A 12,398-nucleotide genomic window follows, 5' to 3' on the forward strand; every position below is an offset into this window, starting at 1 on the left:
TTAAATTTATATATCTTTAAACTATTTGAGTAATGTAAGTTAAAGTACCTAAAATTAAAATTTTAAAATAGGTTTAACTTGAATATTTGGATGAAGAATAAATATATATTTGAAGTATTTTGGTATTTTGATTATTGTTTATCTACTTTAGATGTTTAATTTCGACTATTTTTTATATTTCAAATATTTTAAACAACTTAAAATAACTTATATCTTGGATATTAACTCGAAAAATAGCTAACATATTGAAGTAAATAAATATGATTTAAATACATTCGAATATCTGAAATATTTTGTTCAGATAAGGTTTGGTTATGGTTCTCTAGATACCAAAATGGTAAATCCGTTTGGATAATATCTAGTTTCGGTTCAAATTTGATAATATTCTTTTCGTTCAGATTTGTTAAACGAAGAGTTGATATTATAATTTCCATGAATTATTTGTCCAACAAAAATGTATTTTCTTTTAATTTGATATTGATTTAATTGAAAAGTTAATGAATTATATTTAATTCAAATTTAATTTTAGAAAACACATTAATGTAAGTAGAAAAGACAAAGCATTAAAATAGGAAATATTATTTAATAGTATATTTAATTCAAATTTAATTTTGGAAAACGCATTAATCAAAGTGGAAAAGACAGCATTAAAATAGGAAGTATTATTTAATGTCAGTGGCATAGAAGTGTAAATAACACTGAAAACTAAGAGGCATTCTATATGTGTACTTCTCTTTTAATAATATAAGATTGTCATTTTAGGATTTTTCATACTTTGGTCATTTTTTGACTTGTTTTGTCCTTGGTTGATGAGAAAAATAGTAAACATAATTTTAAAAATGTAAAAAAAATATGAAAAGTATTGGAAACATATGTATGATAATTTATATGTTTAAATTTATTTTTTTAAAAATAGAGAATCATATTTTATTTTCTCTTCTAGCCAAAATAGAATACACATTCCGTTAGTCTGCTTAATACAGAAAACCGAAACTAAGTATAATACATAGATATATCTCGGTATATAACATAAACTAATGTTTCTTCATCCCTCTATCTGAGCTAGATTTAGTTACGTCAACATATAGCAGTATGTCTTCAGTGTACCAGTAGATATATAACGATATATATCTTGAACTCTATGATGTACCTGAAATTGTGTGTCATAGGCTCTTATGCCTTTTACCTTATGTGACACCTAAGGAAGAATAGGGTTGCATGTGTTGTACTATATTCTGGGTTGGGTATATTACGTATTTTAGGCAAATCCGAAAAAAATGGAAACTTCCATTTTCTGCTTTAGAAGTTTCCTAAATCTAACCTAAAAATCTTGGAGAATATTTTCTTGATATCCCACGTTTTCCTCCTCCTCCCACGATCCCCTTCTCTTTGTTTTTTGTGTTTATCGCGGCTTTCTCTTCTCTCTTCTCTCTTTCTCTCTTCTCTCTTCTCTCTTCTCTCTTTCTCTCTTCTCTCTATCAACATGGTTCTAATATATGTCAAATCTGGTGAATGGATGTCTAGTTCCAGCGAGGAGTGGAGTTTCGTGGTAGACAAAGACAGGCGTGGTCGAATGGTGACATTAGATGCTACAACTCTGTTGGAGCGGCTCAAGATCATGGTGTGTGAGGATTATGGCGTGGAACCGAATTCTGTTAATGTTGAGTTGAGTTTTGAGATGGTGAATCAGAGAGGGAATCCTCCCATTATCATCAGCAATGATCGACAAGTAGCTAACTTTATGGGCTATGCGAAGAAGGGTTTAGGTCCTACCTTGTGTGTCACGTTCTCTAGTAGTGGTGTGAATCAAAAGTAACGAGTCAACATCGATTTGAATAAGGAGCCGTGTGATTCAAGTAATATTGAGTATGAGGAAGTTCCTGAAATAAATCCAACAGATTTTGTCAAAGCGTCAAAGGAGCCTTGTGATACAAGGAAGGAGCAAGTCGCTGGGGATGGTTGTGGTGACGAAAACGGAGACAGTGAAAACAAGAGTTTTCAAATCATTACTGAAAAGGATGGTAAATCTTTGCGCCCAGATTTTGTGAAGAATGATCAAATTTTCAGAAGTAAAATGGTTCTTAAAGCAACAATGGAGATTTGGGCGATGAAGCATCATTTTGATTACACTGTTAACAAATCTACTAGAAAGTGGTGGTACATTCGATGTAAGGATAGATTGTGCAACTGAGCTGTGCGTGCGGGATGTCTGGATGGGTCTACATACTTCATGATCAACAAGTGCGAGGGAAGACATACATGTGCTCCTTCGAAGAGAAGCAAGTTTGGGAAAACAGCATCGGCAAGAACAATTGGGAGTCTGATACAACATCGATTTGATGATTCAAATGAAGGCCCAAAATCAAACGAGATCATTCAATTTATGAGAATGGAGCACAGTGTTGAGATCACTTATTCGCACGCTTGGGAAGCTCGTGAGTTTGCAATAGCAGCTGTTAGAGGTATACCAGATGAAAGTTATGCTAAAATACCTAAATATTTGCATATGATCAAAGAAGCTAATCCTGGTACGCATACTCACTATGAAACTGCTGACGATGGGAGATTCTTGTATCTATTTATGTCGTTTGGGCAATCAGTTAGAGGATTCTACAATACAATGCGTAGGGTGATCGTTGTAGATGGAACGTTTCTGAAAAATAAATACAAAGGAGTTCTACTTGTTGCTACTGCTGTTGATGGTAACTCTAATCTGTATCCGTTAGCATTTGGAGTTGTTGATTCAGAGAATGATGATTCATGGGGATGGTTTTTCAGACAATTGAAAGAGGTTGTTGCTGACTCCAACGACTTAGCTTTTGTTTCGGATAGAAATTCATCAATCGCTAAAGCTATTGCCACTGTCAACCCTCGATCAGCACATGGAATTTGCATTCACCACTTGCTGACCAATGTGGTTAAACATTTTAAGGAGAAGGGGTTGACTGCCTTGGTCGAACAAGCTTCAAAGGCATATAGGTACACTGAATTTCAGGAACGTATCACCGAAATTTTTGATATGAATCCTGAGCTCGGAAGATATCTACGGGAGGCTGATGTGCGAAAATGGGCTCGTTCTGTCTTCCCTGGTTCCAGGTATGACATTAGGACCACAAACCCCGCAGAATCCATAAATTCACTTCTGAAAATACCTAGAGAATATCCGGTTATTCCTTTACTGGATAGTATAAGAGAATTCATGACTCGATGGTTCTACGAGCGTCGCCTGTTAAGCTCTAAACATCTTGATCCTTTAACCGTTAAGGTGGAGAAAAAGATTGATAGGAGAATTGTGAAGGCAAAAGGATTTCAGGTTTACAAGATTGACAACTTCAGATCGCTTGTGAAAGGAGAAAAGTATGATTGTCATGTTGATTTGGGTAGAAGAACATGCACATGTGGGAAGTACGATATAGGAAAAATACCTTGCAGACACGCCATTCCTGCAATTTATTCACGAGGTATAGAAGTATAAACACATGAACTTGGGACCAATTTAATGTTTTTTTGGCAGCTTGGGACCTATTTATTTACCTTATTTATTTACCCTATTTTTTTCGCAGTAAGGGAAGTACACAGTTTTACTGATGATGTATACACCACTGCAACGTGGAGAAAAGCCTATGAGGAGTCCATTAATCCAATAGCAGTCCCAGAGTCTGACTGGAATGTCCCAGCAAAGGTTAAAATTACAAAGGTGTTGCCACCAGATTCAAGAAAGAGTGCTGGTCGACCCGTGAAGAGAAAGTATGAAACAGTAGAAGACAAGATTAAAGCTTCTCAAGGATCAAGTAAGAATAAAAAGCACAAGTGCAGCCGTTGTGGTAACGAAGGACACAAGAGGGGAACTTGCGATTTACCCATTTAGCTTTTATGTGTGTTCTGTTTTTTTTCTTATTTCCCTTGAGACAGATGGATCTTTGATTTAGAAAAAAGTTGACAATTTGTTTATGACAATCTCGTATTTCGCCCAATATTGGTTCTATTAGATGTTTATCACCAACAAAGAAGAAGCAACATAGTGTAGAACTTATTTCACAAAATAAAACAGAACAAACTGAGGTCGCACATGACCATCATGCATAGTTAAAGTAGATGAAGATCATCACCAAACAACACAGAAACAAAGCTTTTAGGATCCTTAACTCGCTAATGCATTTGATGGTCTTCTCTTGGCAACGTGAAACAGCATCTTCCATCTCAACAATTCTACTCTCATGGCATTTCAGCCTCGTCTCACAGGCTTGCATTGATCTCTGAATCTCGGAAGTGTCGACGAGCAGCACGTCAAACAGTTCCTGGAAATCTTCAAACTCCTCAACAACTGACTCATCAGTCCACTTGAACAGATGGGTTTTGTCCTTCATCAAAAACATCCAACAGTTAGTAAGATTAAAACGAGGACACATATCTATAAGTACATGACTTACCATCTCAGATCCCATCGGACAACAATGAAATAACCTTCCCGGATTTTTTCACTGTTTTCGAAGTGAAACGACCCACTTTCTCACCGCACTTGCATCTTGTGGGAATTCCACGTTGTCTGTCGAGTCGATCTGTTGAATAGGATGAAGAATTGACCGAAGACATTATTCACTCGATCTCCAATTTTTCGCCTCTGTATTTCTCTCTGTCGATGAAGAATGAGGAAGAAAATAGAGTAGGTCAAAAATTTAGGCAAAACGACGCCGTTTCATACTCCTATAAGGTGTACTATATCTAAGGCAGATAAAAAAAAATAAGAAAAAAAACCACAAAATCATCATCGGCAATATAGATCAGTGTACAATAATTAGTGACCAATGTATATGTTGGTTATGTTTAAGGTGGCCATGAATTAGTGACCAAGGCATGGAGTTATGGTTTGGAGTGGCCTTCGATTAGGGTCCTATGTATATTTACCTCATGTTTGGAGTTTAGTTTTGGTTGGTTAGTGTTAAGAGTTTGGTTAGGAGTTGTTCACGGGTTACGGTTTAGAGTTTTTTTAGGGTATATTTAGGTTATCATCTTATGATTTACTAAGGTTAAGGGTTTATTAAGGGTTTAGGGTTTATTTAGGGTCTAGCATTTATTTAGGTTATCATCTTATGATTTACCTTCGTTAATGGTTTATTTAGGGTTTAGGGTTTATTTAGGCTTTAGGGTTTATTTAGGAAAAAACAAGATTAGACACATGTTCCATAAAAAATCATAACCATAACCCCTGTTATAATGGTCAGATAAATCCGCCAAAATAGAATTTTCGCACATGTTCCTAAAAACATTAAAAAGCTAGAGTTTTACCACACAGAGTTTTACCACATAATTATAGCCTAAAAATAGAAAAAAAATCAGTCTTCTTCAAGGTCAAAGACCTCAGACCTCTCCCATGGTGAAGGTACATATCGAGTCATAGCATCAGCGAAAATGGGATCTTGGGTAGCCTCCCATAATTCCACACCAATCTTTTGTCTGCAACCCTGGATGATTTCGTCATCCACTAAGCTGATGTCGACACCAAGCAGTAGGCACTCCAAGTGTTTGAGTGCGTATACACCGCAATCACAACATGACTTGTTCAATCTCTTCTTCATAGGGACTTCCACAATAGTATATGGTGACAGGAGTAGCTTCTTCTGTCTATCAGGTGGTGCAACGGCCTTCACTATCCTAGGAATCATGTGAGCAAACTTCTCAAGGGATTGCCTATTCTTATTCCTTCTCCCACCGCAATCAAAAGCTTCCACTTTTCTTTCAATGATGTTTACGGTGACAGCAATCCAGTGATTACCTGCAATGGACATAAGTAAATAAGTAATTTAAGATCAGAAAAGAGAACATGGAAGTGTAGAGGAAAAGTTGATTACCGTTCACAAACAACGGAAAGTATAGACGATCAATATCAACGCCCCAAACTAGATCAGTCCGCCCATGAGATGGAAGTTCTCCTCTCCCGTAACCAAGAAGAAACTCAGGCAATTGGTAAGATTTCTTGTCAGGGTGGAACACATTGTATGCGGCGTTGAGTTGGAGGTTGAAAATAGCGGACATGAAAGCAACACGGGTTGGGCCCCAACGTCCCAAAGATGTGTTAACTCGCCATATAAACATATAAGCATCCATTTCCTGAACATTGAAAATTTAAATAAACTCACCACCAAAGAAGATATATCCATCAAATTAGCAAAAGAAAGAAATCATTACGTCGTTCCCAAGCCATTTTCCAGCACATACTATCCTTGTAGCTACAGTCGAATTGAAGATTGTAGGACCAATTTGCAAAGGTATGGGATTCATAGACCATTGCGTGAATCTGTCCCATGATTCTTCAGAGAAATAATACAGTTGCGACTCAGGAGAATCATCTTGTGGCAATGGTGTATCACTAAGCTGAGGTCCTTTGCCATTTCCTTTAGACCATTTCTTCCACTGTGACGGAGGTGGTGTCTTGTCTTTAGCTCGTGAACCTCGTGCTGTAGTCATTGGAGTCCACCAATCTTCTTCCTTATCTGTCTGAGATGGATCAACTTCGGGCACATGCGAAGCCTGAGAAAGATTTTCAACGCCTTGAGTACCTATCCCTCGAAAGATATCATCATCTTGACTGAATTTAACTGGACTCGCGACTGCTTCCTGTAAGACACAATGGCAAGACACTTACATAAATATCTTAGTACAAGTTCACCACCATTACATAACAACACAAAAATAACACCACATATCCATCACATTAATAAACCATTACATAAATATCTTAGTACAAGTTCACAACCATTACATAAATTTCAAACAAGACACTTACACATCAAGCACACATCCAAACCGAGACCTTATAAAACACAACAAAATCCAGGCCAATATCATATAAGACAATAACACAAACAGACACCGAAACCATCTAATAAACAAGAGAAAAAAACATTGCAGAGATTGGCGAAGATTAGAGTTTCTTTACCCCTCGTGTGGACCTCCTCAACGGTGGTTGGCTCGTTGTTGCCTTGGACGGTGAAGGCCCTCCATGCTCAACTTCAACGCTTGCTTCTTTTCGGGAAGCAATGAGGTCCGACTTCATTTGCTCAAATGTCTCGGACATCTGTTTCTGTAGCCTCTTTTCCATTGCAGAGAAGTTGTCTTCAAACAACTGTGTCACGAAAGCCTTCATGTCTTCGTTAAAAGGCGCTTGCTTTGGTGCACTAGAGAGAACCTTATGCTTCCTTTTTTCCATACCACGATCAGGGACCCTCTTCTTACCCCTTCTTGATGTAGAGCTTAGGTTATTTGATCCTTGTGGAGTCTCGAACTCTTCCTCACTCTCAGCTGCTTCAACATTCGCTGGTGCTTCATCATTAAGATCTAAAGAAACCTCAGTTTCTTCAAATTCCCAAATATGCTCACTGAAGTCATGCTTAGCCCGTATCAACTCCATCACAACATTGATCCTGTCATCCTCGACATCATCATCTCTGCGAAATTCCTGACTTTGGATTACAACCATATTCCCTGCCCATGAGATGTATGGATAGCTGACATCCTACACAAGAAAAGTTATGAAAGTCAGATCCTAAAAACTCATTTCAAGCCGCATGGAAGAGTCATTTTAAATACAGAAAATTACCTCTGCTGTAAAGATTTGCTCCAGCCTATTGATCTCATCATATGAAACCTTTGCAGCTCCCCTCCAGTTGATGCATCTAGGACCATTAGCAAAGCTTTTGTCCAGTTTCTTTCCACAAAGCTTCCCAATCTTTGGTACAGCTTCCATAGCCCAAATCTGCAAGGCGTAGGAGAATCCATCTAACACATAACTTGTTGTCTTCTCCTTCAGTTTGTGACGGTTTTTGGCTATCGAACTGCAGAGAAGGTCGTAAGCCGCAACTCCCCAAGGATACTTCCGAAACTTCTCGAGATCCATGACCAGTGTGATGTATTTGAGGGGGATATTGGCCTTCTCATCTCTCGCCAAAACCACACAGAGAATGATGGCCAAGTAGATCAGTCTAATGCGATCTGCATTCTTCCACTTCATCACAGCTGCCTTGTCCTTATTCCACAGGTTGAAGAGTGTAATGGATTCATCTTTCCTCTTCAAGACCTTGCTCCAGAAACCACCGTCATATGCATAGTCTTCTAAGTCAATCTTAAGTGAAAGACTAGTCCTGCACTCAAACCCGGTCACTGCGTGGAACTCTTGGAGTGAAAATCGATGTGGCCTTCGAGCGAAAACAAACCACAGCTCGTGCATCATGTAAGTCAGAAGCTCCCTGCACAAGATGCTGTGTATCACTCTCGCGGAGTAGCCAAGACCATTCTCATGAAGCTTGAAAACCTGAGAGAAAACCGGATCTTTCTTCACATCAGCAAACTCCTTTGGCATCCACTTCTCGAACTTCTTGATAATGTAGTCGATCCTGCAGTTGTTATTGATCTGAGTCACTTGGGGCTCGTCGCCCTCATTAAAAATCCTCTTTGGTAGCTCCTCAGACATATCTACAAAGCATGAAAAATTTTTAGTTCATTATGTAAAAATTATCAACATCCCGAGATGTCAAGTGAAGAACAAACCCGAGGAACAAACAAGTTAAACAATATCTCAAAAATTTTCTCAAAAAATCGGACAACAACAAGTAGAACAATATCTCAAAAAATCGGACAACAACAACTAGAGGATGTCAAATGAAGAACAAACCCAAGGAACAAACCCGAGGAACAAAGTTCAATCAAAGTTAACAAGTAGAAGATGTCAAGTGGTGTACTAGATAATTAACTACCCCGAGAAACAAAGTTCAATCAAAGACAACAAAGCTACGATTGAGATATAAGAAATCGGACAAGAACAATTACAAGTTTTGAAGTTTTGAAGTTAATTACTAGATAAGTAACTAACCCGATAATCGGACAAGAACAATCAGACAAGAACAATCCCACAAGAACAATTACAAGAACAAACAAGATACTAGGCAAATCGCTAATCGAAGACAAATCCTTTAAACATGATTTCTCTTTCCCTCGAAGATGATTAACTAACCCAAAGACAAATCTTTTAAACAAACAAATCAAAGTTCAAATCGTGTAAAATGAGAAACAAAAGAAGTAATCACATACCTTGTGAGAAGGAAGAGTCCGATTTCGTCTAGATTGATAAGAGACGAAGCGGAAGAACAGAAGATATCGAAGAGGAAGATGCGGTGAGAAGAGATTAGAGACAAGAGAGATCGAAGAACACAAGAAATTGAAGAACACAAGAGAAAGGGGAGTGTCAGTGAAGAATCGCCATTGAAGGGGACCTCCACGGCGAAGAAGAGAAGAAATCAAAGAAAATTAGGGTTGGGGAAATCCCTTTTCCCCTTTTGTCTTTTTTTTTTAAATTTTTTACTATTTTGACTTAAGTTAAAAGAATGATTTTTATTTTTACTAAGTATTTTTATTTTTACTATTTTAATTTCGTAAATCAGAAACGAAAATTATAAAAAAAAATAATTATTTAACTTAATTGCTAAATGAAGGGTATTATGGTATTTATAGAAAATCAAAATCCTATTTCCCCAAAAAATATTCTAAAAATCCTATAGTAACAAAGCTAAGATGAATGTGTCTGTTAAATCCAATTTGCTCTTTTAATTATTGTTTTGTATAACAAATATTTATATACAAAAAGTATACGTGTAATGCCTAACAACTTTTGTGTATTACTCAAAAGTCAAAACTGTTTTATTTTGGGGTATGTTATCTGACTAGTTATGAATCAAGTTTTGGTTCGGAATTGTATTCAGCAGTTGTGACATGATGACAACGGAAATTGTTCAAAGTCAGTGAGGTTGAGAACGGAACGGGTTTTCTCTTTATGTTTTAGTTGATAACAATGTTCGAAATCGCGTTAGGCATTATGCCGATCTGGGCCTAGCGCCGAATTTAAGCGTGGTTAATCAGGGATTTTTTTATTTTTTTATTATTTATTTATTACAGATATATAATAGGTATGTGAAGTGTTCGCTTCTAGATCTCATAGCTTAATGGTTTGAGCCTTCTGAAATATCCACACAGATCGCAGGTTCGAACCAGGAAGCAGCAAATTTTGCTCGTTTTTTGATATTTTCATTTAATGAAAACAAAATGACTATTTTACCTTCGTCTTCAACCTCATCCCTGCAATTTTCAGACCTGAAAAGTCGCGTTTTACACATTTTTTTCTTCGATTTCACAAAATTTTTAACTGATTCTTGTTGATTTTATCCACATATAGTAGATCTAAGGAAGAAACTATGATTTAACAGTTGAAAAATCGATTTTTTCAAGTTTTTTTTATCCAGCCTAGACTCACCGATTATGGCCTCTTCGCCACGGTGGCCCTTCGAACACCGTTTAACCGGGCGAGAACGCGGCCAGGCGGGCACGTTTTCGAACAGGGTTGATAATTCAAATACATTTATTGATAATCAAAATACAGTAGTCTCTTTAACTTTCTTGTTATCAATAAAGTTGATAATCCAAATACAGTTTTTCTTTTTAATATTATATAGATTTATGATAATCAAATGTATAATCCATTCTATCGAGCTCTCTGGTAGGCATGGGCACAGATCGGATAAACAGGGTTTTGAAGGTATTTGTGATTTGCTTCGTATGTCACAGATATCTAAATTTTCGATTTGTTTTGATTTCGAAAAATACGGATATTTGGAAAACGGATATCCGGAAAATAAATAGATATTTTCGGATAATTACGAATACTTACGGATATCTTATATGTTTTGATTAATACAAATAATTTAAAATTCGATACAAATTTGTTTTGTAAAATATTTTTAGCTTGATATATAAGAAAAAATAAAATAAATAATGAATATACATATTTTGAAATTTTTTTAAACCTAGTTAACTATTATAATAATATTTTTTTTAAAAGTTATAATTGTCATAATTTTTTTTCTTTTCCTTTTATGTAATACTTTTATATAAGTAATAAAGTAAATAAAATTTGTAAAATTATATGTTAGAATAATATTATATAATTTTGTACATTTAAAATTTTAAATATAATCAAGATATACATGTATTTATATATTACCAGATCGGATCGGATATCTGCTTCCTGAAATTTTATAATTTGGGATTTGCTTCGATATTAACGGATATTGATTTTTAGTATTTTCTTTGCTTCGGAAGTTTACGGATATTAGAAATTTTCGGATCGAATCGAAACGAATAACGAAGCGGATCAATTTTAACGGATAAAATGCCCAGCCCAACTCTCTCGTAATGGGATATGTTTGTTTAAATAAACATAGTTTTACAATTAAAATATGGTAAAAACTCTATAACTCAATAATGTTGAAACTACCGTATTTATTAATCTATAGAGTTATTAGTTTACAAAAAGTTTATTTCTAGATTTTTCTTTTAGTTTAGAATCTATAAATTAATAATGCTGGCCTAAATATTACAAAGATTTGTCTGATCCCAAAGAAAGAAAGACCCACAAGGATGACGTAACTACGACCCATAAGTTTTTGTAAATTTAGGATACAGATTATTTCGAAGCTATTATGTTAGAGTTTGAAAATCTCTCTTCCCTCATTATTTCGAAAATTGTACCTGGCAAATTGATCTCGAACAATATCCTTATAACACAAGAAATATTTCATGGATTGAAAACTAACAAGTCGTATCAAAGCAAGATCATGACATAAAAACGGATATGGAAAAGCATACGATATGGTGGAATGGGATTTTATTCAGACTTTACTACAAAAGATGGGATTTCATCCGCGATAGATTCAATTAATGATAGAATGTATATCATCAGTCCAATATAGATTTTATTAAATGGTCAACCAAAAGAACAGATAATACCAACAACGTGGATTACGACAAGAGGATCATTTATCTCCGTATCTATTTACCATGTGTACAGGAGGCCTTAATAGCCAACATTAAAAAGGCAGAGAGAGAGAGAGAGAGAGAGAGAGAGAGAGAGAGAGAGAGAGAGAGAGAGAGAGAGAGAGAGAGAGAGAGAGAGAGAGAAGAGAGAGAGAGAGAGAGAGAGAGAGAGAGAGAGAGAGAGAGAGAGAGAGAGAGAGAGAGAGAGAGAGAGAGAGAGAGAGAGAGAGAGAGAGAGAGAGAGAGAGAGGAGAGAGAGAGAGAGAGAGAGGAGAGAGAGAGAGAGAAGAGAGAGAGAATTAACATGTATAAAAGTTACAAGGCTTACCCGTTGTTGGGGTCAAAATCGGTCAAGACGAAATCAATGTCTGAAAGTCTCGGAAAAACACGAAAGATATTAGAGCAACCTCGAGAGACTAATTGTTAATCGAGAAACTTTGGAAAAATATTAAGTTCGAGATTAATCATCTCGAAATCAACGGCTAGAAACGTTTTCTACACAAGGAAAACCTACGGAAAACTAAAAGAACGCAAAAACA

At 36.2% G+C, this 12,398-nt stretch overlaps 2 protein-coding genes across 2 annotated transcripts; one reads left to right on the top strand and one right to left on the bottom strand.

Moving 5' to 3' along the window:
* Positions 1 to 2,389: 2,389 nt before the first annotated feature.
* On the top strand, positions 2,390 to 3,868 carry LOC130499068 (uncharacterized). The gene is made up of 2 exons (XM_056992970.1): positions 2,390 to 3,461; positions 3,564 to 3,868. Exons 1-2 carry the CDS (start codon positions 2,390 to 2,392, stop codon positions 3,866 to 3,868), a joined length of 1,377 nt encoding a protein of 458 aa, XP_056848950.1.
* A 1,465-nt stretch (positions 3,869 to 5,333) lies between these two features.
* On the bottom strand, positions 5,334 to 9,291 carry LOC108836937 (uncharacterized). The gene is made up of 7 exons (XM_056992971.1): positions 9,085 to 9,291; positions 7,598 to 8,469; positions 6,938 to 7,513; positions 6,812 to 6,880; positions 6,187 to 6,615; positions 5,850 to 6,108; positions 5,334 to 5,773 (listed from the first exon to the last, which is right to left on the bottom strand). Exons 2-7 carry the CDS (start codon positions 8,465 to 8,467, stop codon positions 5,334 to 5,336), a joined length of 2,643 nt encoding a protein of 880 aa, XP_056848951.1. The 5' UTR covers positions 8,468 to 8,469; positions 9,085 to 9,291.
* Between the last annotated feature and the right edge of the window lie 3,107 nt (positions 9,292 to 12,398).

The sequence above is a fragment of the Raphanus sativus genome, chromosome 8 (genome assembly GCF_000801105.2).
Source record: "Raphanus sativus cultivar WK10039 chromosome 8, ASM80110v3, whole genome shotgun sequence".
Classification (NCBI taxonomy): Eukaryota; Viridiplantae; Streptophyta; class Magnoliopsida; order Brassicales; family Brassicaceae; genus Raphanus; species Raphanus sativus.

Excerpts from the sequence above, each read along its gene's own strand:
- LOC108836937 (XM_056992971.1), bottom strand. The coding sequence starts at position 8,467 with ATGTCTGAGGAGCTACCAAAGAGGATTTTTAATGAGGGCGACGAGCCC. Across the intron at positions 7,514-7,597 it reads AGCAAATCTTTACAGCAGAG|GATGTCAGCTATCCATACAT; the intron begins GTAATTTTCTGT and ends TTTCTTGTGTAG. Across the intron at positions 6,881-6,937 it reads TGAGGAGGTCCACACGAGGG|ATGGTTTCGGTGTCTGTTTG; the intron begins GTAAAGAAACTC and ends CTTGTTTATTAG.
- LOC130499068 (XM_056992970.1), top strand. The coding sequence starts at position 2,390 with ATGGAGCACAGTGTTGAGATCACTTATTCGCACGCTTGGGAAGCTCGT. Across the intron at positions 3,462-3,563 it reads TCCTGCAATTTATTCACGAG|TAAGGGAAGTACACAGTTTT; the intron begins GTATAGAAGTAT and ends TTTTTTTCGCAG.